Source organism: Mustelus asterias, chromosome 15, assembly GCF_964213995.1.
Source record: "Mustelus asterias chromosome 15, sMusAst1.hap1.1, whole genome shotgun sequence".
Taxonomy (NCBI): Eukaryota; Metazoa; Chordata; class Chondrichthyes; order Carcharhiniformes; family Triakidae; genus Mustelus; species Mustelus asterias.
Window position 1 is genome coordinate 11,914,906 of NC_135815.1, and position 22,908 is coordinate 11,937,813.

Genomic DNA, 22,908 nt, shown 5'->3' on the forward strand with positions numbered 1-22,908 from the left:
TACAGTTTGCTTCTTGTGGTCGTGCCCATCCTCGTTAGCCCGGGAGATCCAGCTGCCTAACGTCTCCTTGCCTTCCTTTCATTTATTTATCTTTTTGTCTTCGCAGAGCTGCCCAGAAGCTCAACCTGTCCTCCAAGAAGAAGAAACATCACCGCTCCGCCGCTCCGAATGTGTCCGAGTCCCCGCCCTTCCCGACGAACTTCAGCGGAATCCTGCAGATCTCCCCACCCCCGGCGCCGCCCTGTCTGCTCAGGGCTATCAACAAGGTGAAGGACAACCCCGGGATGGGAAAGGTAAGTGGCAGTGTAGCAGACCGAGAGCGCTGCGGGTACCAGGATTGCCCCGGAGTCTCCGGGAATCAAAAATTAACATCCAGGAAACTGCTGCAAGCGACCCCAGGAGAAATGTAGTCAACTTCTTTCTTAAAGGGGGGAGGTATTTTTCACTTGTCTTTTGTCTATTAGCTCTATAATCGTTGGGGATGTGGCGGGGAGGGGGATGGAAGGATTGGTGGCGGGGGTGGGACGGGCGCGGTTTGACTGACCAGTCATCGGTTGTCCAACAGGGGTAACAGAGTCTATTCCCTTCCTGATTGGCCAGGGGAAGGACAGGCCACTCAATGATAGTTGGTCCAGGCACCTCCATGGCAGGAGTGTGAGGAATTGAGGGCTCGGGCTCATGTGATGACACATCCTGGATCACGTGCAACCAGAATTGACAACCCAAGACTCGCCCACAGTGATGAGAGGCCCCCGGCAATTTACATAATGATATTTTATTCTAGAAGTAGGTTCACAGCTCAAAGGCTGAATCGCAGTGTGATCTGCATCAAAATATCCTTATATAGCTTAAATAATCGGGTTCAAGATCATGTAGACAATTAATTATCACGTGGTAACAAAAATAGACAAATTCAGCAGGTAACGGGGAGGGGTGGACGGGATATGAAAGGAAGGGTAAAATTGAATTCTAATTTTATTAAGATTGCAAATCAGTGCATCGTTCCGACTGGCACTGAAACCCATCCAGATTTCATAATCACAGCACTTCATTCAGCACTCGAACCATGTAAGGAGTAGGGTTATTCTGCTATCGTTCCATCTTGCATCTTACAGGATTGGATTTAATTGCATTTCAGAGTTGCCGTGATTGGATGTGCTTGGGACCGGGAGAGGGGTGGGGTAACCGGCTCTGGAACAGGGTAGATTGTTCTGGAACCGGGTAGATTGTTCTGGAACCGGGTAGATTGCTCTGGGTGTGCTGGCAGGGAAGCGGGGGGTGGGGGGGGGGGGGGTGAGTGGTTCTGCAACCGGGTAGGTTGCTCTGGGTGTGTTGGGGGTGGGGGGGGAGAGGTAACCGGGGGGCGGGGTATTATTGGTTCTGGAACTGGGTAGATTGCTGTGAGGGGGTGGTAACTGGTTCTGGAACTGAGTAGATTTCTCTGGGTGTGCTGGGGGGTTACCAGTTCTGGAACTGGGTAGATTGCTGTGGGGGAGGGTGGGGGGGGGGGCGGCGGTAACTGGTTCTGGAACTGGGTAGGTTGCTCTGGGTGTGCTTTGGGGGGGGGTGGTAACAGGCTTTGGAACCAGGTAGATTGCTGTTTTGGGGTGGGGGCTACCGTTTCTGGAACCCGGTAAGTTTGCTGTTGTGAGGGGGGGGGGGGAGGTCGGGGGGAACCGGCCCTGGAACCAGTTCTGCCCCGGTTGCTCTGGGTGTGCTGGGGGGAGGGGGGGTTAAGCGGTTCTGGAGCTGGGTAGGTTGCTCTGGGAGTGCTGGTGGGGGGCGGGGAAGGGGGGGGGTAACAGACTCTGGAACCAGATTTTCCAAACTTGACACCAAGATGAACTCTGCCTGTTTGTAGGGTTTTGAGTTGTGGGCTTCATCGTACAACTGATTCCCAGGACCTAAAACCAGTTTGACCTATTCTGTTTCAGTCTCGGATCAAACTGGGGGGGGGGGTGGGGGGCTGTTGCTGAATAACCCAACAGGAAGTCTGATCCATTGTGACCAGCTGGCAATGGTCCACGGAAACACTCCAGTTAAACATTAGCTGACAGAAGAATCAGCATTTGATGTACAAGGAGGAATGAGCCAGCTGTCCAATGAGAAACTGAAGAGCCCTTTTACCAACTAACAAGTTGGTTAATTGAATTGTCCCTGTATTGATTTGTATTTATTCACTGTTTATGGCTCGTGTCTCTTCAGGGACTGAAGTGTCTACATTTGAGAGAAAAAATACGTAATGTCCGACTAACCAGGGATTAGAGTTGAGAGAAAAACCATCGAATAACACTTTCCTTCCTGTATGCGTTTACCCAATAACCCCCTTGATTGCCGGTTCAGCTGGGCACCTTGGCAACGTGTCCCAGCTGGCTTATGAGCCATGGCGGCCGAGTATTCAACTAGAGAGGCGTCACGGTTGAGCCCACTCGTCTCCTTGCCTCAACCTAACCATTCCAGGGACACCGTTACAGCTGCGTTGTGGAGTCATAATGACAATTCAAGAGGGCATTCAGTCCAAAGATGTGCGGGTTAGGTTGATTGGCCATGGTAAAATTACCCCCTAGTGTCAGGGGGATTAGCAGGGTAAATACTTGGGGTTACGGGGATAGGGCCTGGATGGGAGTGGTGTCGGTGCAGGTTCGATGGGCCAAATGGTCTCCTTCTGCATTGTAGGGATTCTATTCTATTAATTTGGCCATCAGGTTTATGCGGGTTGACTGCAGGGTAATCCAATCCGTCCCATTCCCCCTGCTCTATCCCTGTAAATCTGCAAGTTCCTTTCCCTCCACTTCCCATCCAACTCCTTTTGAAATCATTCATCATCTTTGCTTCCGGCACCCCTCATAGGCAGAGTGTTCCAGGTCATCTACAGCTCAGTGTGTTAAAAACAATTCTTCCTCACACACCCCCTGCATCTCGTGCCCAAAACCCCTCAGTCCTCGTGCCATCAGATCATTAGGTTTCGATAAGGTGGACGAGTAAAACCCGTCATAATCTTGTACATCCCTGTCAAATCTCGCCTCAATCTCCTTTGCTTCAAGAAGGACAATCCCAGTTTCTCCAACCCTAACCCTGTGGGTAAAATCCCCGGAGCTTCCTCTGCATCTTCACATTCCTTCTAAAGTGTGGTGACTAGAACTGGATGCAGCGCTTTGAGTTGTGGCCCATCCAGAACTTTATAAACATTCGGCATAACCTCCCTGTTTTTAATACTCGGTGCCTCTTTTTATGAAGCCTTCCGTTTCCATAAACTCTGCTAACTACCCTCCCAAAACACCTTGCCACCTGGACCTCAGTTCCCTCTGTCTCTGCACTCTCTTTGCTGTTAAGTCAATGTTGTCCTTTCCTACCCGTCTGCCAATACAGGGAGGTCACTTACTCTGTGGAAGGTGTGAGTCTCCATGGAGTACAGGAACAAAGGAATCCCGGAGTACAAATACATCAATCAATAAAACGTGCGCCACATGTTAGCGAGGCCATAAAAAAAACAAACCAAACACACATGGCTTTATTTTCTGTAGGAATAGATTTCAAAAGTAGCTGAGGTTGTGCCAAACCCAACCAAGAACCTTGGTTAGACTACATTTAGGGTACTGTGTGTAGTTCTGATCGCCATATTATAAAAAGTATATAGAGGAATAGGAGAGGATGCAGAGACCATTTAGAAGGACGTTTATTTATTTATCACAAGTAGGCTTTCATTAACCCTGCAATGAAGTTACTGTGAAAATCCCCTAGTCACCACGCTCCAGCGCCTGTTTGGGTCAATGCGCCCTAACCAGCACCTCTTTCAGACTGTGGGAGGGAACCGGAGCACCCGGAGGAAACCCACGCAGACACGGGGAGAACGTGCAGACTCTGCACAGACAGTGACCCAAGCCGGGAATCGAACCCATTGTGAGGCCGCAGTGCTAGCCACTGTGCCGCCCTGATGATACCAGAAATGCATGGTATCGGGGCAAATTGTACCATCCTGCCCACCACAGGAATCGGAGCGGGCAAGGGGCGGACCATGGAAAAGTCCGTTGACCTCGGGTGGGATTTTCCGGTTTCGGGGCGAGCGCAGTCGGAAAATCCCGCCTAATATCAGGAAAGAATTGATGGGCTGGATGGAAGCGCGGTACTTGGGAGTCGAGGGGGGGGGGTCATGTGATAGATCTTCAGGGTAACGACCAATGAGAATTGCCAGCCTTAGCGAACTTCCTTGCTGGATCACATGCCAGAGGCTGATTGATCCTATTGGAGAAGGAGCTCGGCTGAGACTTTAGTTACCAGTGGCGACTTCTATCTTCCTAAATTAAAAATTATTTTTATTTTTTTTAAAAATTGTTGCTGGGATACGAGTGTTGCTGTCAGGTCGAAGGGAAGTTTAAATCTCCACCACATTACTGTGGGCCTGGAGTCACATGTAGCCAAGGATGGCAGATTTCCTTCCCTAAAGGACATTGGTGAACCAGATTCATATATAAAATGATAGCTGATAGTTTCATGATCATCGCTACTAAGAGATTAGCTTTCAATTCCAGATGTTTTATTAATTTAATTTAAATTCCACTATCTGCTGTGATGGGATTCAAACCATTATCCCCAGAGCATCAGCCGCATTATTAGTCCAGCAACATTACCACTATGCTACTGTCTCTCCCTGCCATTGCTCCCACTTCTTGTCACATGCTCTTCTTATCTTTTTAATCTGCTTGTTTATGGGATTGTAGTGACATATTCTTCCCATGTCTGTGCAATCAGGTCAAATTTTATATCTGACTTAAGTGCAATTGTCATTTTGTAAGTAAATCTGGGGAGAAGAAACACGGGTTATTCTTACTCCTCGGGTGAACATCTAGTTTGATTAAATTTGCTGCACATTTAAGGGAAAGAGTTGGAGTGAATGTTTGTATGTATCAGAGGAAGGGATGTCAGTGTACGATAATCAAACACATTTATCACAGTGTCGGCATCAAGCGCTCCCAGGTCAGGCCTAAGAGAGGGAGACGGAGAGTAAATCACACTCTCTCCCTCTGCAGCTCAGTGCCTGAGCTCCATTCGTGAATGAGAAACACCCCTCCCCTCCTCCGTTTCCCACACCCCACCATCCTCGCCACCCCCGTGAGTGAGGTTGACTATTTATTGCCACATTTCGGGCAGTTCCCTGGATGTGGCTCCCAACTAGGGTTTAAAAAAAAAAGCTGGTTTCACTTCGGACCTTGTGGGCAGGGCTGTTAAAGTGCAGGGTTATTTTTAAAATAAAAAGCACTTACCTTTTCACTGGCTTCTTTGTGAGAAGGAATCAGGCCTCAAAAGACCGGCCGGTTATGGCACCCCAGCTTTTGAAAAACAAACGCATGGAATTAAGGGGGCCTCACCGTTGTTGACACCCAGTCAGAGCTCCACGCACCTCAGAGCTCCACGCACCGAATTTTGTCTGGTGACCCCACACTGGGGGTGGTGATCCACAGCGTCGGAAGCCAGGTGCTTGAGGAAGCTTCCATAATAATGTTTCTGATTTACCATGAAGGAAAGATAAAGTTAATTTTAATAAACAGTTTGGCATTTCAGACAAATGAAAGGTTGAAGAGGAGAGGTTGGATTTTATCTTCCCTCGACTTTTGCTGTGAAGCCATGCTGACAAGAACTCGCACCGTAACCATGGTGGCCATTTTGTTTAGGTGCTTTGGTCTTTCCTCCTTGTTTTATTTCAGACAGCTCCTGCTCCTGCTCCTGGCACATTTTTTGTTTCTTTTCTTGCCACATCTCCATTCTCTTCAGCCCCAGAAAACTGTCATTCAACCTCTCCCGTCTTTAACCCTGCCACAGGCCCAGACACACTTTTTGTCCTTATTCTACCCATCGTTTAAAAAAGCCCCATCTCAGTTCTGACGACAAGTCGTCAGACCCTGAAACGTTAACTCGGGGCGGGGTTATCTGGCCCCGACTTGGCGGGACATCAAGCAGCCCTGACAGTAGTCCAGAAGAGATCTTCCAGTCCCGACGTTCAGCAGGGCTGGACGATCCCCGCGGCAGACGGGCGGGGATGGAAAATCCCTGTTTCCCTGTCCACAGGCGCTGCCATATCCTGCTGAGTATTTCCAGCATTTTCTGGTTTGAATTCAGAATTCCAGCATCCACAGTATTATGCTCACAAGTAACTTTTTTTTACTAATTTGTGGGGCATGGGTGTCGCTGGCTGGCCAGCATTTATTGCCCATCCCTAGTTGCCCTTGGGGAACGGTTGAGAGTCAACCACGTTGCTGTGGCTCTGGAATCACAGGTAGGCCAGACCGGGTAAGGACGGCAGATTTCCTTCCCTAAAGGACATTAGTGAACCAGATGGGTTTTTCCGACAATCGATTCATGGTCATCAGTAGATTCTGAATTCCAGATTTTTTTTTTATTGAATTCAAATTTCACCATCTGCCGTGGCGGGATTCAAACCCGGGTCCCCAGAACATTAGCTGAGTTCCTGAATTAATATTCCAGTGATAATACCACTAGGCCAGCGCCTCCCCTGAACTTTCCTGACTTCTCTCCCATTAGGCAAACGGTGGGACTTTTGGGGCGGTGGGAGGGGTGGGTACCATTGTTCTGGGGGTTTCCCTTTCAGAGAGAACGGGGGGGGGAGGATTGGAGGCCTAATTTGTTCTTATGGGATTTGGGGGAACATTCCTTCTGTCCCCACACAGTGAAGACAAATCGGGCCTAAGTTAAAATTGAACTTCGGTCCCGACCTGCATCTGTAACAAGTGGAATCAGACAAGTTAATCAATTGCCGAATTAAAGGTCAGCATGATGTGCCAATTAATTCTGTTTGAGTGAACCAATAATTCTCTTTAATTTGAACCACACTGCCGATGTCACCATTTGATCTAATCGCTTGTAATTATGGAAAGCATCCAAGTGCCTCATGTTACAAAATAATTAACTAACTCATGCCAAGTCAGTTCGGTATTATGGCTAGCGAGGTGGAGTGTGGATGAGTTGGCCAGACGTTGAGTGGGAGGTGACAGGAGACACTCAGAGGTGACCAATTGAGGCCAGAGTTAAAGAGGTTGGGTGTGAGCAGTCACTGTTTAAAAATAAGGGGCCACTCATTTGAGACAGAGATGAGAATTCTTTTCTCTGAGGATTGAGAGTCTTTGGAACTCTCTTCCTCAAAAGACAATGGAAGCAGAGGGCGGATTTTCTGGCCGCACTCGCCCCGAAAGCACAAATCTTTTCGTGGACTCAGCTCCACTTACCCGCCCGCTCACCATAGCCCTTAATTCCTTACTGTTCAAAAATCCATCTATCCTTGCCTTAAAAACATTCAATGAGGTAGCCTCAACTGCTTCACTGGGCAGGGAATTCCACAGATTCACAACCCTTTGGGTGAAGAAGTTCCTCCTCAGCTCAGTCCTAAATCTGCTCCCCCTTGTTTTGAGGCTATGCCCCCTAGTTCTAGTTTCACCCATCAGTGGAAACGACCTCCCTGCTTCTATCTTATCCATTCCCTTCATAATTTTATATGTTTCTATAAGGTCCCCTTCATTCTTCTAAATTCCAATGGATATAGTCCCAGTCTACTCAGCCTCTCTTCATAAGTCAACCCTTTCAAACCCTAGTGGCAAAAAAAAGGCGGCATGGACAAGTTGGGCTGAAGGGCCCGTTTCCATGCTTTAAACTTCTATGATGATGACTCAACTCCAAAATCAACTGAGTGAATCTCCTCTGCACGCCCTCCAGTGCCGGTATATCCTTTTTCAAGTAAGGAGACCAAAACTGTACACAGTACTCCAGGTGTGGCCTCACCAGCATCTTATACAGCTGCAACAAAACCTCCTTGTTTTTAAACTCCATCCCTCTAGCAATGAAGGACAAAATTCCATTTGCCTTCTTAATTACGTACTGCACCTGCAAACCGACGTTTTGTGATTCTTGCACAAGGACACCCAGGTCCCTCTGCACAGCAGCATGCTGCAATTTTTTACCATTTAAATAATAATCCATTGTGCTGTTATTCCAAAATGGATGACCTCACATTTACCAACATTGTACTCCATCTGCCAGACCCTCGCCCACTCACTTAGACTATCTATATCCCTTTGCAGACTTTTAGCATCCTCTGCACACTTTGCTCTGCCACTCATCTTAGTGTCATCTGCGAATTTTGACACACTACACTTGGTCCCCAACTCCAAATCATCTATGTAAATCGTAAAGAATTGCAGGCCCAACACTGATCCCTGAGGCACACCACTAGTCACTGATCGCCAACCAGAAAAATTTTACCCCGACCCTTTGCTTTCTGTTAGTTAACCGATCCTATGCTAATACATTACCTGTAACACCGTGCGACTTTATCTTATGCAGCAGTCTTTGGTGCGCCACATTGTCTAATGCCTTCCAGAAATCCAGATACACCAATCACTGGTTCCCCATTGTCCACTGTTACCAGCCTTTTGTCTACCTTTTTAAACAATGGTGTCACATTTGCTGTTTCCAATCTGCCAGAACCGCCCCAGAGTCCAGTGAATTTTGGTAAATTACAACTAGTGCATTTGCTATTTCTCCCGCCATCTGTTTTAATACCCTGGGATGCCTTCCATCAGGACCAGGAGACTTGTCTACCTTTAGCCCCATTAGCTTGCCCAACACCACTTTAGTGATAATGATTGTTTCTCAGTCCTTACCTGCCATAGTCTTCCTGTCATCAATTTTTGGCATGTTATTTGTGTCTTCCACTGTGAAGAGCGACACAAAATACCTGTTCAATGCCTCAGCCATTTTCTCATTTCCAGTTATTACATCCCCCTTCCCATCCTCTAAAGGACCAATGTTTACTTTAGCCACTCTTTTTCGTTTTATGTATTTGTAGAAACCTTCGCTATCTTATTATATTCTGAGCCAGTTTACTCTCATAATCTATCTTTATTGCTTTTTTTGTGGCTGCCGTTGACCTTTAAAGATTTCCCAATCCTCTAGTTTCCCACTAATCTTTGCCACTTTGTATGCATTTCCTTTCAATTTGATACCCTCCTTTATTACCTTAGATTTCCATGGCTGATTATCCCTTTTTCTACAGTCCTTCCTTGTGGAGTTGAGGGTTACAATTATGACCTTATAGAATGGCGGAGCGGGCTCGAGGGGCCGAGTGGCCTACTCCTGCATCTAGTTCAGTCGTGGGCAACTTGCGGTTCCATGTGGGCTCTGAGTGCAGCCCATGAGCCATTTTGTTGACCATTTCCCACACGCAGTCTTCCACCACATTCCACTGGTTTCCATCCGCATAACTTCTTTGCTACTGGTATAACTGAATTGCTATGCGCATAAAGCAAGGACAAGTGAAGTGAGGTGCGTGCTGATTGCCCACAACATAGACTGACAGCCGTGCGCTCCCTCTGTGTCCAAAGTGTAAATGTTTTTACCATTCGACGTTAATAGTTCTATTAATATATGAATGATTAAGCATGTTCTATAACTCACTATGAAATATTCGGCGTGTATTAAATGCATTTAATATTATTCAGGGGGTCACGGTTTGTGAACAAGCCCGATTTCAATCTTGCGACCCACTGAGATGAAGGGGGGCCACTCATGTGGCCCATTCACTAGCCGAGGTTGCCCATTATTGACCCATTTTGTATGTTTGTATGTTCGTAACAGGATAGCACAGCGTTAATTTTATTATCCTTCTGGTACGATTACATTCCCTGAGTGGGAAGAGCAGAGACAGATTTTTAATCAGTAAGGCAAGCAAGGGTAATGGGGATAAGGCGGGAAGGTAGAGTTGTGGATTATCATAGAATCATAGAAACCCTACAGTGCAGAAGGAGGCCATTCGGCCCATCGAGTCTGCACCGACCACAATCCCACCCAGGCCCTACCCCCACATATTTTACCCACTAATCCCTCTAACCTACACATCCCAGGACTCTAAGGGGCAATTTTTTAAAAATCTGGCCAATCAACCTAACCCGCACATCTTTGGACTGTGGGAGGAAACCGGAGCACCCGGAGGAAACCCACGCAGACATGAGGAGAATGTGCAAACTCCACACAGACAGTGACCCGAGCCGGGAATCGAACCCGGGACCCTGGAGCTGTGAAGCAGCAGTGCTAACCACTGTGCTACCGTGCCGCCCAAATCGTATCAGATCAGTTATTGCCTCATTGAACGTTGGGCTGAATGGCCCACGTCTGCTCCTATGTCTTATAGAATGCTACAATGCAGAAGGAGGCCATTCAGTCCATCGAGTCTGCACTGACCACAATCCCACCCGGGCCCTATCCTCATGCATTTACCCTAGCTAGTCCTCCAACACTAAGGGGCAATTTAGCACGGCCAATCAACCTAACCCGCACAGCTTTGGACTGTGGGAGGAAACCGGAGCATGCGGAGGAAATCCACGCAGACACGGGGAGAACGTGCAAACTCCACACAGACAGTGACCCAAGCTGGGAATTGAACCCGGGTCCCTGGCGCAGTGAGGCAGCAGTGCTAACCACCTATAAAAGGTAGGAGAGGCTTGCTGTTGGTACAGATTGGGTGAAATACCAAGGAGGATTTGGTTAAAGCGAGTGCTGAGGGGAACACAGCTTTTGCTGAAGAGAATGTGGTTTCGTTCTGATTGTGAAAACAACCTAAAATCCACAGCATGGACCCGGGCAGAGACTTTGGGAGAGTTTTAACTCGCATCACGATGTTCAGAGGCGGATTTGGGTGTTTCCACAGGAGGGGGAGGTACACTGTCAACTGCGGGCAGTCCAGTCATTGCACATTTGCAAAAAAACTCTTCCTGGGCTGAGTGTCAACACACCAAAGGAAAGAAACCCAGCGTCTATGATGAGAGAAAGAAGGCACTCAGGCAGAGGCAATTACCTCCCAGGCATGAGGTTAATCAGCTGGAAGTAGTACATTTTTTTGCTAATTCATTTGTGTCAAGCGATCTGATTGATAACATTTTAAACTGGACTATAGATCACTGTGGTTACACGGTAATCCTGCATCACTCCACATCCAGCAGCACTGCTTCCTGAGTTATGGCTGCAAAACTGATGCAACTGCATCTCATTTTGATTCAAACACATTACATTGCACAATGTCAACCCACGGATAGCAAGAGTTTAAAGGAATATCGCCAGGAAGGTCCAGACAAATATTATTTAAAGGAAGGAAAGATCTAAGAGCAGAGGACAAGGAGGAGGCCGTTGAGCCCTTCGAGTCTGTCCTGCCTTTCAATGAGATCATAGCTGACCCGTGTGACCCTAACTCCATCTATCTGCCTTTTCTCCATACTCCTTACTACCATTGGTTAACACCAATCTATCATAGAACATAGAACATTACAGTGCAGTACAGGCCCTTCGGCCCTTGATGTTGCGCCGACCAGTGAAACCAATCTAAAGCCCCTCTAATCTACACTATTCCAATATCATCCATATGTTTATCCATAACCATTTGAATGCTCTTAATGTTGACGAGTCCACTACTGCTGCAGGCAGGGCATTCCACGCCCTTACTACTCTCTGAGTAAAGAACCTACCTCTGACATCTGTCCTATATCTCTCACCCCTCAATTTAAAGCTATGTCCCCTCGTGCTAGCCATCACCATCCGAGGAAAAAGGCTCTCACTATCCACCCTATCTAATCTTCTGATCATCTTGTATGCCTCTATTAAGTCACCTCTTAACCTTCTTCTCTCTAACGAAAACAACCTCAAGTCCCTCAGCCTTTCCTCATACGATTTTCCCACCATACCGGGCAACATCCTGGTAAATCTCCCCTGCACCTTTTCCAACACTTCCACATCTTTCTTATAGTGCGGCGACCAGAACTGTACGCAATACTCAAATGTGGCCGCACCAGAGTTTTGTACAGTTGCAGCATGACCTCCTGGCTCCGAAACTCAATCCCTCTACCAATAAAAGCTAACACACCGTACGCCTTCTTAACAACCCTATCAACCTGGGTGCCAACTTTCAGGGATCTATGCACATGGACACCCAGATCCCTCTGTTCATCCACACTACCAAGTATCTTACCATTAGCCCAGTACTCTGTATTCCTGTTACTCCTTGCAAAGTGAATCACCTCACATTTTTCCGCATTAAACTCCATTTGCCACCTCTCAGCCCAACTCTGCAGCTTATCTATGTCCCTCTGTAACCTGCCACTTCCCTCCGCATGGTCTACAACTCCACCGACTTTAGTGTCACCCGCAAATTTACTAATCCATCCTTCCACGCCCTCATCCAGGTCATTAATAAAAATGACAAACAGCAACGTCCATTTTAAAATGATCACACCATCTTATCATTAGCTGCCGTAAGCAGAAGAGATTTCCAAACTTTTGCCATCACCCTTTGCATGTAGAAGTGTTTCCGAACTTCAGTCCCGATAGATCTGAATGTAAGGTTTTGGTTATGTCCTCAGGTGTTAGACCACCCTAACCCTCTCTTGCTCTCTCTCTCCACCTCATCCGGGGAAACAGATGCTGACCATTACTTATTTGCATTAAATAGGGCTATAGCTGGGGGTACAGGTGCGCAAGTAAGACCATAAGACGTAGGAGCAGAAGTAGGCCATTCAGCCCATCGAGTCTGCTCCACCATTCAGTGAGATCATGACTGATCTGATGTGATAATCCGCAACTCCACTTTCCCGCCTCATCCCCATAATCCTTGATTCACTTACTGATTAATCACTTAATTAATTGCGAGAGTATTGTGTCCAGTGTTGGTCTCCTTATTCGAGGAAGGATGTTGCGGCATTGGAGGCAGTTCAGAGGAGGTTCATCAGATTGATCCCAGGGATGAAAGGGTTGATGTATGAGGAGAGGTTAAACAGTTTGGGCTTAGACTCGCTGGAGTTTAGGAGGTTGAGAGGGGACCTGATCGAGATATATAAAATTTTAAAAGGGATTGTTAGAGTAAATATAGGCCGAATGTTTCCCCTTGTGGGGCAATCTCGGACAAAAGGTCATAGGTATAGGTTGCGAGGTGGTAGATTTAAAACTGAGATGAGGATTAACTACTTCTCGCAGAACAAGAACAAACAAAGAACAGTACAGCACAGGAAACAGGCCCTTCGGCCCTCCAAGCCTGTGCCGCTCATTGGTCCAACTAGACCATTCGTTTGTATCCCTCCATTCCCAGACTGCTCATGTGACTATCCGGGTAAGTCTTAAACGATGCCAGCGTGTCTGCCTCCACCACCCTACTTGGCAGCGCATTCCAGGCCCCCACCACTCTCTGTGTAAAAAACGTCCCTCTGATATCTGAGTTGTACCTTGCCCTCTCACCTTGAGCCCGTGACCCCTCGTGATCGTAGGTGATGAAGGTGGGGTGAATTTGTGGAACTCGCTGTCCCAAAGCGCGGTGGAGTCTGAATGGTTTCAAGAAGGAGGTAGATATATTTCTAATTTAAAAAAAGGAACAAGGGGATATGGGGAACAGGTGGGGAGGTGGGTTTGAGACCAGGGAGAGATCAGCCATGATCTGATTGAATGGCGGAGCAGGCTCAAAGGGCTGGATTTGCCTACTTCTGCTCCTAATTCTTATGTTCTTATTAAATATCTGCCTATCTCACCCTTGAAAATATTTAATGATCCAGCCTCCACAACCCTGTGCCGTAAAGAATTCCACAGATTCACTTCCCTCTGAGAGAAGAAATTCCTCCTCGTTTCTGTTTTAAATGGGTGACCCCTTATTCTGAGAGTCTGCCCTCTGGTCCTCACTCTCTCCAACAAGGAGAAACAACCTCTCAGCATCCATCCTGTCAAGCCCCCTGAGAATCCCATATGTCACAATCAGGTCGTCTCTCATTCTTCTAAACTCCAATGAGTACAGGCCCAACCTACTCAACCTCGCCTCATAAGAAAATCCCTCCAAACTCAGGATCAATCTAGTGAACCTTCTCTGGACTGCCTCCGATGCCAGTACATCTTTCCTTAGATAAGGAACCGAAACTGTGCACAGAATTCCAGGTGTGGTCTAACTAGTGCTTTGTACAATTTTAGCAAGACTTCCCTATTTTTACACTCCATTCCCTTTGAAATAAAAGCCAGCATTCCATTTGCCTTTCCAATTACCTGGAAAGGTGGCGGGATAGTTTGAGACGTTGATAGTTCAAACGTATGGAATCCTGGGCTTTATAAATAGATGAACAGATTAGACCAGGAGGTTATGTTAAACCTGTATTACACACTGGTCCAGTCTTAACTGGAGAATTGTGTCCCATTCTGGGCCGAACACTTCAGGAAGGATGTAAAGGCTTTGGAGAAAAGATTGATAGGAATGTTTCCAGGGATAAGAAGCTTCAGTTACTGTTCTCCACAGAGAGGACGAGAGTGAGATTTGATAACAGTATTCAAAATCACGAGGGGTCCGGAGAGAGTAACTAGAAAGAAACTTCCCACAAAGGATCGAAAATCAGAGGACACAGACTTTAGGTGATCAGCAATGGTGTCATGAGGAAAAATGTTTTTATACAGCGAGTGGTGAGGATCTGGAATGCACTGTCTGAGAGTGTGGTGGAGACCGGTTCACACAGCGAGTGGTGAGCATCTGGAATGCACTGTCTGAGCGTGGAGTGGAGACAGATTCACACAGTGAGTGGTGAGGATCGGGAATGCACTGTCTGAGAGTGTGGTGGAGACTGGTTCACACAGCGAGTGATTAGGATCTGGAATGCACTGTCTGAGAGTGTGGTGGAGACAGATTCACACAGTGAGTGATTAGGATCTGGAATGCACTGTCTGAGAGTGTGGTGGAGATCGGTTTGATCAACGCTTTCAAAAGGGATTTGGATAATTTATATGAAGGGGAAAAACTGATGGAGGAAAGGTAATGGAGTGGAAGGAGGTGAATTATTCTTGCAGAGAGCTGGCACAGACACTATGGGCTGAATGGCCTCCTGCTATGCTGGAACCATCCTACGCTGCTATGATTTTTATAATGAAGTGCAGTAATTGTTGTAATGTAGATGATGAAGCATCGAGTTCTGCAATTCCGAATGGAGGGCTGGGTTTCTGTGGAGTCACGCTGACTCCAGAGACCTTTAAAAATGGTGGGTGCCCTGCCGAGGTGTGGGGACCAACACAAAAACTTTTCTCTTTTCCCGTTCACTCTCTCTCTTCTCTCTCCTTCAGGGGCTTGTCCCCTGGCCTCGGGGAGCCCTGTGCCCAGTCGCGTTGGAATGTACTTGTGGACACTGTGTGGATCTGTATCTGTGTTTGTTTCCTATGTAAAATATCAGAAAATTTTCAATAAACGGGGAAAGAAAATGGCGGGTGAGGCCTGATTCCGTGATTGTCACCCCATTCCCGTTTCCGACAATATTTGCCAGTGAAGGATATGGATAGGGGTATCGACTCTTTGCCCTGTGTTCCCAATCTGGTTGACTCCATCGTGTAGATGGGCATCTCAGACCACCACCCAACCTGCCCCCACTCCAAACCCCCATTTTAGTGGAATCCGGCCGGCTTCTTCATGGTCCATGGTTCACTGCTTCTTGTGAATCATTGTCTGGAGTCGGGAACCTTTGGACAGGTAGTTTCTTACCCATCTCCCACTCCCCCCTCAATGTCCATTCACCCATTATGCACCATGCACTGAACCAAAGTGGCAAGCCTTCAAAATGCTCATCAAACGAACACCCATGCAAAAATCTCATTTAAAAAAACTGCTGCTCTTCCAACTGTCTGTCAGTCACAGCCATTCATAACATCAATAACAGAGGCTGTACTCCACATCTCTTAAACATGTTCAAATAAACACACAGACATTGAAAAACCATATCAAAGAATAAGTTATTGCAACCTCATAAATATGTCAATCAGTTGAAGCTAGTACTCCCCTTCAGGCTGAGCTCAGAGAGAGGATATGAGGGGGCATGGATAGGAAAAGGGTGAATTAATATAATGTGAGAATAAGGGGTATGTCCATGAGGAGGAATTTCTTCACTCAGAGGGTAGTGAAACTTTGGAATTCTTTACCCCAGGCTGGGTAAGCTCAATCACCGAGTAAGTTCAAACCAGAAATGGATCGAATTCCGGAGATTAATGCCATCAAGGGATTTGTAGATCGTGTGGGAGAGTGGTGTTGGGGGAGATGATCAGTCATGCTCTAATCGAGTGATGGTGCAGGCTTGATGGGCTGAATGGCCTACTCCTGTTCCATGATTCTTGGCAAGTAGCAGACGATAAGTTGGGTCCAATTTTACCTCTAAGTGAATGGGTGGTTTTGAGTCAGTTAAAAATCCCGTCTAATACGGCTAACCCCAGCAAACGTAAGACGAAGGAGGGAAAACCGGAGAGAGTTCAAATTCCTGAGTGAATGGGCACCTTACAGGGTGTGCACATAAGAACATAAGAAATAGGAGCAGGAGTAGGTCATCTAGCCCCTCGAGCCTGCCCCGCCATTCAACAAGATCATGGCTGATCTGAAGCGAATCAGAGGGTCAGTCACATGTTAGATGAGGATAAGATAGAACATGGCATTGACAATCCATGGGTTGGATAACTAACCCAGTATGTGTAGGCACATACAGGAAACATTATCACTTATGTATGAAACAGTGGGGGACAGCAGAAGATTAGGCAGGATGGTGAGGGGGGTAAGAAATGTTATTAATAGTCTATTGGGTAGGAGAGAACAAGTAGTGCTGAAGAGAGAGACATGCTGTCGAAGCTTTGCATCTTGCACTCATCAGGACAAACACAAGAATACCAAATTTCAGAGGGAGCAACAATTTGCGAATTGTGAATACTGCAAATTGGCCTGATGAGTGCGAGATGAAAAGCTTCAACAAAACGTCTTTTCTTTCCAGCAAATACTGAGTAACAATTTATGCTGCAAGAGAAAAGGGACGTGATTGGTTGACAGGTTGGCTCTGATTGGTCAAGATGCAGTCATGGTGAAAAGCCAAGGGCTTTAGCTTTTCAACAAAGGTGCAGTGTTTGGATATTCTGTAGTGTTTTTGCCTGTGTGATGAAGTTAAAACGCTCGGGTTGAGTAATCGGGCATAAAAGAGAGAACCTGGATTAAAGTGAATGGGTGGTTTTGAGTGAGTTATTGTTAATTGGATTATTGGTTAACGTGGATTATTGTTAATTGGGTGCAATTTGGTTAATATGGTTGATCTTTAAAGTTAAAGTTTATTTATTGGTGCCACAAGTAGGTTTACATTAACACCGCAATGAAGTTACTGTGAAAATTCCCCAGTCGCCACAGTCCAACGCCTGTTTGGGTACACTGAGGGCGAATTTATCATGACCAATTCACCTAACCTGCACATCTTTGGACTGTGGGAGGAAACCCACGCAGACATGGGGAGGACGTGCAAACAACACACAGACAGTGACCCGAGCCAGGAATCGAACCTGGGTCCCTCATGCTGTGAGGCAGCAGTGCTAATCACTGTGCCACCATGTTGCCCCTCATCTTTGGCTACGACATGTGGTGTAATTGTAACAGGGAATTAGCTCAAATGGTAGAGCGCTTGCTTAGCATGCGAGAGGTAACGGGATCGATGCCAGCACTCTCCAATGCTTCATGGGCGGCAGGGTGGCAGAGTGGTTAGCACTGCTGCCTCACAGTGCCAGGGACCCGGGTTCGATTCCTGGCTTGGGTCACTGTCTGTGTGGAGTTTGCACATTCTCCCCGTGTCTGCGTGGGTTTCCTCCGGGTGCTCCGGTTTCCTCCCACATTCTGAAAGACCTGCTGGTTAGGTGCATTGACCTGAACAGGCACTGGACTGTTCGAATTTCACAGTAACTTCATTGCAGTGCTAACGTAAGCCTTACTTGTGACTAATAAATAAACTTTAACTTTATATGCTGATCATTGCCGTGGTTCTTTGATCAACTATTGAACACGGTTAGAGCTCTGCACCCAGTGGAGGGTTTTTGACTTGCATTGTGACAGTCCCTTAAGCTTTATGCAAGGCATCTCATTAACCCCTGGAAAAATTACCCAACGATTTCTTAAATAAGTAATTACTGTTCTCTTTACCACTTCTCGTAGCTAATCGATTGACTGCTTTGTCCACAACGCACAGATCTGTTTGTCATAGACTTCTGAAATTCCAGATTTTGGAAGGAGTGAGCAAAACTGATTTTCAAATGCTCGGGACTCACATGGCATCATTTTATTAATGGAACCTATCTGTTGTGTAACTCCCCTGGCTTTGGCAAGCCTGCTTGACCAATTATCTGGGGAGGAAATAAGTGAAAGTCGTCATTTCTTACAGAAATCCTGCCAGGTTTTAGGCGTGGCTGATGCCCCATGACTTTCCTTTTAAAAGCTAAGAAGTGGAAAGCATTAAGCTAATGAAAGGCTGCTGTTCTGAATGATGTCCATAGCTGCGTTTAAAAGTAAAGATATTTGGGTAATCTGTCTTTGATGTTTTGTCAAACGCATCACCAAATGCATCACAGGGCAAACCGGAAAATGGGGCTGGTTATCACCTGGGGCCTGATTTCAATCCATCTCTTGGCAGCAATCGTGGGGATTGAGTTTTAGTCGGAGAATGGAAGAGAGCAAACATGGAATTTCAGGCTATAGGCCGGTGCGCCGGTTCCACAGCTCCATTCCACCGTGGGTCATTTTCTCAGAGGCGTAATGGTGTTAAGGATCCCACTGACGTTAAGGATCCCACTGACGTTAAATATGAAGGCATCCCAAAACTCAGAACTATAATGCAGTCTTAGTGGTGTATATTTTCAATTTGGTATACTGTGAGAAAAGATATGCAAACCACAGAGGAACAGTGCAGTCATGTTGTGATCAGTTAATAAAGAATATTTATTAACTTGTAAGAAAAACACATGACAAGGACTATAGTAGACTACAACACTTAATTGTACACTGGTGGCTAGACACACACGCAGTATTACATGAAGTTACCCCTTTGTTTTCCAACTACCAACAATTCCTGAACTCTTGAGATGTTCTTTGTTACCAAGCAACATCCAATATTGCATAACTCTATGAGTGAAATCTAGCAGATAGTTACCACCCATAGGTTATTTGTCCATATTTGGGTTTCAGCGAAGGCATAATCTTCTCTGTTTGAGTTTTGGGATTTTAACTGGCTGTCATTTTAGCAATGGCTTGTTTTCGGGAGCCTTCCTGCAGTTGGGTATGGCTGTGATAGCAGCTGTTCTAAAATGGACCTTTCTCTAGTCATTGTGTTATGGATATATCATTCTTTCCCATTGATGCTACCCACCCTGTAGATCCAGCTTATAGCATACAAGTGCCAACTCCCCCATCTCTCCACTTTGAAGTTGCCGCTTCTGTATCCTATTGTTTTCCCTTAGCCACATAGGTAAACACTTGCTTTTCTCCCAATTCTTAGCAATGGGCAGGTTGGCAAGTGATGGGCAGTGAGAAATGAAGGATAGCGGTAAAACGCGCCCAAACCGGACTTGGCAATCACCAGTATTACTGATATTTACTGGGGGTTGAAAGGTTTGAATTGGCTTCTCCTTCTGTTTTTATCGGTGGCATAATGGCACAGTCATTAGCACTGCTGCCTCACTGCGTCAGGGACCTGGGTTCAATTCCAGCCTCGGGTGATAGCCTGTGTGGAATTTGCACGTTCTCCCCGTATCTGCGTGGGTTTCCTCCGGGTGCTCCGGTTTCCTCCAACAGTCCAAAGATGTGCAGTTTAGGTGGATTGGCCATGCTAAATTGACCCTTAGTGTCAGGCAATTAGTGAGGTAAATACGTGGGGTTACGGGCTGGATGGAATTGTTGTCGGTGCAGACACACGATGGGCTGAATGGCCTCCTTCTTCACTGTAGGTATTCTGTGATTCTTAAGTTTAAGTTTGTTTATTAATGTCACAAGTAGGCTTACATCAATGTAATTACTGTGAAAATCCCCTCGTTGCCACCCTCCGGCGCCTGTTCGGGTACATTGAGGGAGCATTTAGCATGGCCAATGCACCTAACCTGCACGTCTTTCAGAATGTGGGAGGAAACCAGAGCACCCGGAGGAAACCCACGCAGACACGGGGAGAACATGCAGATTTTGCACAGACAGTGACCCAAGCCGAGAATCGCACCTGGGTTCCTGGCGCTGTGAGGCAGCAGTGCTAACCCACTGTGCCACCGTGCCACCCATTCTATATTCAGGGACTGAGCAGTACGACACCATCCAAACTGGGGCAAGAGAATAAATGTAAGTTTGAAACCATTTGGGTTTCAAAATGCCTGCAGATAGGGGGAGCGGGGCGAGGAGGGGGGGGGGGGGCGGCGCAAAGGGGAGACGGAGAAGGGCAAGAAGATCCACAGTTTTGATAGCCTGAGAAACGCTTGGTAAGAATAGGAGATGGCAAGTGGATTGGGTTCCAACGCGGCGAGAGCACAGTTCATCTGGCAAATGCCTGGGGAAGAGCAAAATTCTGTTTGCCAAGAAACTCTCAGGTTGATCAGAATTCTCCCTCCAACCCACTTAATTATGCATTCAGCAATTTTATCCAAGTGAAGGGGAGAAAAAAAAAAGCACATTTGGCACAAAAGTAATTGGACTTCTGAAACATGCTGCTGAGTCAAGGCAAAATTTGACGGCAGCGGAATATATTTAGCCCGAGCAGCGCTCAAGCCAGATAATTAGCCAGAAAAAACATTGTGCCTGAATAGTGTTTACAGTCAAGGCAATGTGGTAATGTCAGCAGAATGGTTCTACTGTGCAAATGTCAACCTCCCCCCCCCCCCCCCCCGCCCCCCCATACTCACCTCCTAGAAAAGATAGGACCCGGTGTGTAGGGGCATGGATTTGCCAAAAAGTCTGAGCTTGGAGTCACGGACCAGAATTTTCCCTCCTCCCCTTTGGCAGGTTTAGTGGCAGGGGAGTCACTTAGTCGGGTGGCAGAGTGGGGAATGAACACCCTGTCACCTCCCTCACCTTCATCCCAGTTATGTCCGTGGTTGCCCTGTTGCCAATCAAAGTCACTTAATGCCCACGTGATTTGATTTGATTTGATTTATTATTGTCACATGTATTAGTATACAGTGAAAAGTATTGTTTCTTGTGTACTATACAGACAAAGCATACCGTTCATAGAGAAGGAAACGAGAGAGTGCAGAATATAGTGTTACAGTCATAGCTAGGGTGTGGAGAAAGATCAACTTGATGCAAGGTAAGTCCATTCAAAAGTCTGACGGCAGCAGGGAAGAAGCTGTTCTTGAGTCTGTTGGTATGTGACCTCAGACTTTTGTATCTTTTTCCCGACGGAAGAAGATGGAAGAGAGAATGTCCGGGATGTGTGGGGTCCTTAATTATGCTGGCTGCTTTGCAGAGACAGTGGGAAGTGTAGACAGAGTCAATGGATGGGAGGCTGGTTTGCGTGATGGATTGGGCTACATTCACGACCTTTTGTAGTTCCTTGCGGTCTTGGGCAGAGCAGGAGCCATACCAAGCTGTGATACAACCAGAAAGAATGCTTTCTATGGTGCATCTGTAAAGGTTGATGAGAGTCGTAGCTGACATGCCAAATTTCCTTAGTCTCCTGAGAAAGTAGAGACATTGGTGGGCTTTCTTAACGATAGTGTCTCATCTCACTGCCACCGGTATTCAACCAGCAACTCGCCAGAAGTGGGGGCACGAGATGCAAACCCTGCATACCATCCATATCTGATCAGAGGACCTGGCATCAGAAGGGGGGGAGGGGCAGAGGAGATGGGCCTCCCTTGTCCTTTCAGTCAACACCCCCAAATTGGAAGTTTCTCCTATCATCTCTCACCTGTGCCCTGGGATCCAGTACTCTCCAAGGCCTCGGGTGGGTGTCATGCTGCCAGTCTCTGGTCCTTGATCCCGGGGAAGGCTTGCCCCTGTCCAGTTGAAGTACCTGAGGTGGTGTGAGCACTAACCAGCTCACATCCAGGTCACGTCCATAAGGTTCAACCATAGCATCATTGCAGTGAGGAATGCAACCATTTGGCCCATTAAGTTCATGCTGGCATTGGGTCGGAAATCTATTCAGTGGAAGTTAATGGTCCAAGGAAATCCCATGAGAATGGCAGATGGGTGACACGGCGGCACAGTGGGCAGCACAGTGGGCAGCACTGTTGTCTCACAGCACCCAGGGACCCGGGTTCGATTCCCGGCTTGGGTCACTGCCTGTGCGCAATCTGCACGTTCCCCCCGTGTCTGCGTGGGTTTCCTCCGGGTGTTCCGGTTTCCTCCCACAGTCCGAAAGACATGCTGGTTAGGTGCATTGGCAATGCTAAATTCTCCCTCAGTGTACCCGAACAGGTGCCAGAGTGTGGCGACTAGGGGACTTTCACAGTAACTTCATTGCGGTGTTAATGTCAGCCTATCTGTGACACTAATAAATAAATTTTAAACTGAGTTAAAGGGAATGGTGTGAGGATTGGTCTGAACCATTTAGATTTTTTAATGGTTTTATGTTTAAATTAATTTAATCTTTTATCTCCTTTTCCATGGGGCATTTATTGCCCATTCCCCATTGCCCACAAAACAACTGAGTGCCTTGCTCAGGCATTTCAGGCAGTTAGGAATCAACCAGATTGTTGTAGGTCTGGATAATTGTAGGCCAGACCAAATAAGGACAGCAGATTTCCTTCCCGAAAGGAAAATAACGAACCAGATGATTTTTTACAACAATCCTGTAATTACATGGGGTGAAATTAAAAAGTGGGCCCAGCAGACAGGACATGGTGGCTGGGGGAGGGAAGAGAATTGGCTGGGAGTGTTAGAATGTAATCGGCGACAACTTTGTATCGGATGTAATGTGACCAATCGTAACAAGCTGTAAGGGTCAGCTGACTCAGTAAACCATGGAGCCAATTACAGCATGATCTGACGGTCAGCTGACCAGCTGACTCACTATAAATAAGAACCTGTTGGGAATTTTGGGGGACTTGGATTGGCCCAGGGCGAGGCCCCCAAGCTTGGAG

General features: G+C 46.9%; 1 protein-coding gene across 1 annotated transcript in view; it reads left to right on the forward strand.

Moving 5' to 3' along the window:
• Positions 1 to 22,908, forward strand: part of kif26ba (kinesin family member 26Ba) — a 285,786-nt gene that overhangs the window by 149,688 nt on the left and 113,190 nt on the right. Inside the window, exon 10 of the mRNA XM_078230644.1 lies at positions 107 to 293. Within this exon, the coding sequence (XP_078086770.1) occupies positions 107 to 293 (187 nt within the window). The remainder of the gene's footprint in view (positions 1 to 106; positions 294 to 22,908) is intronic.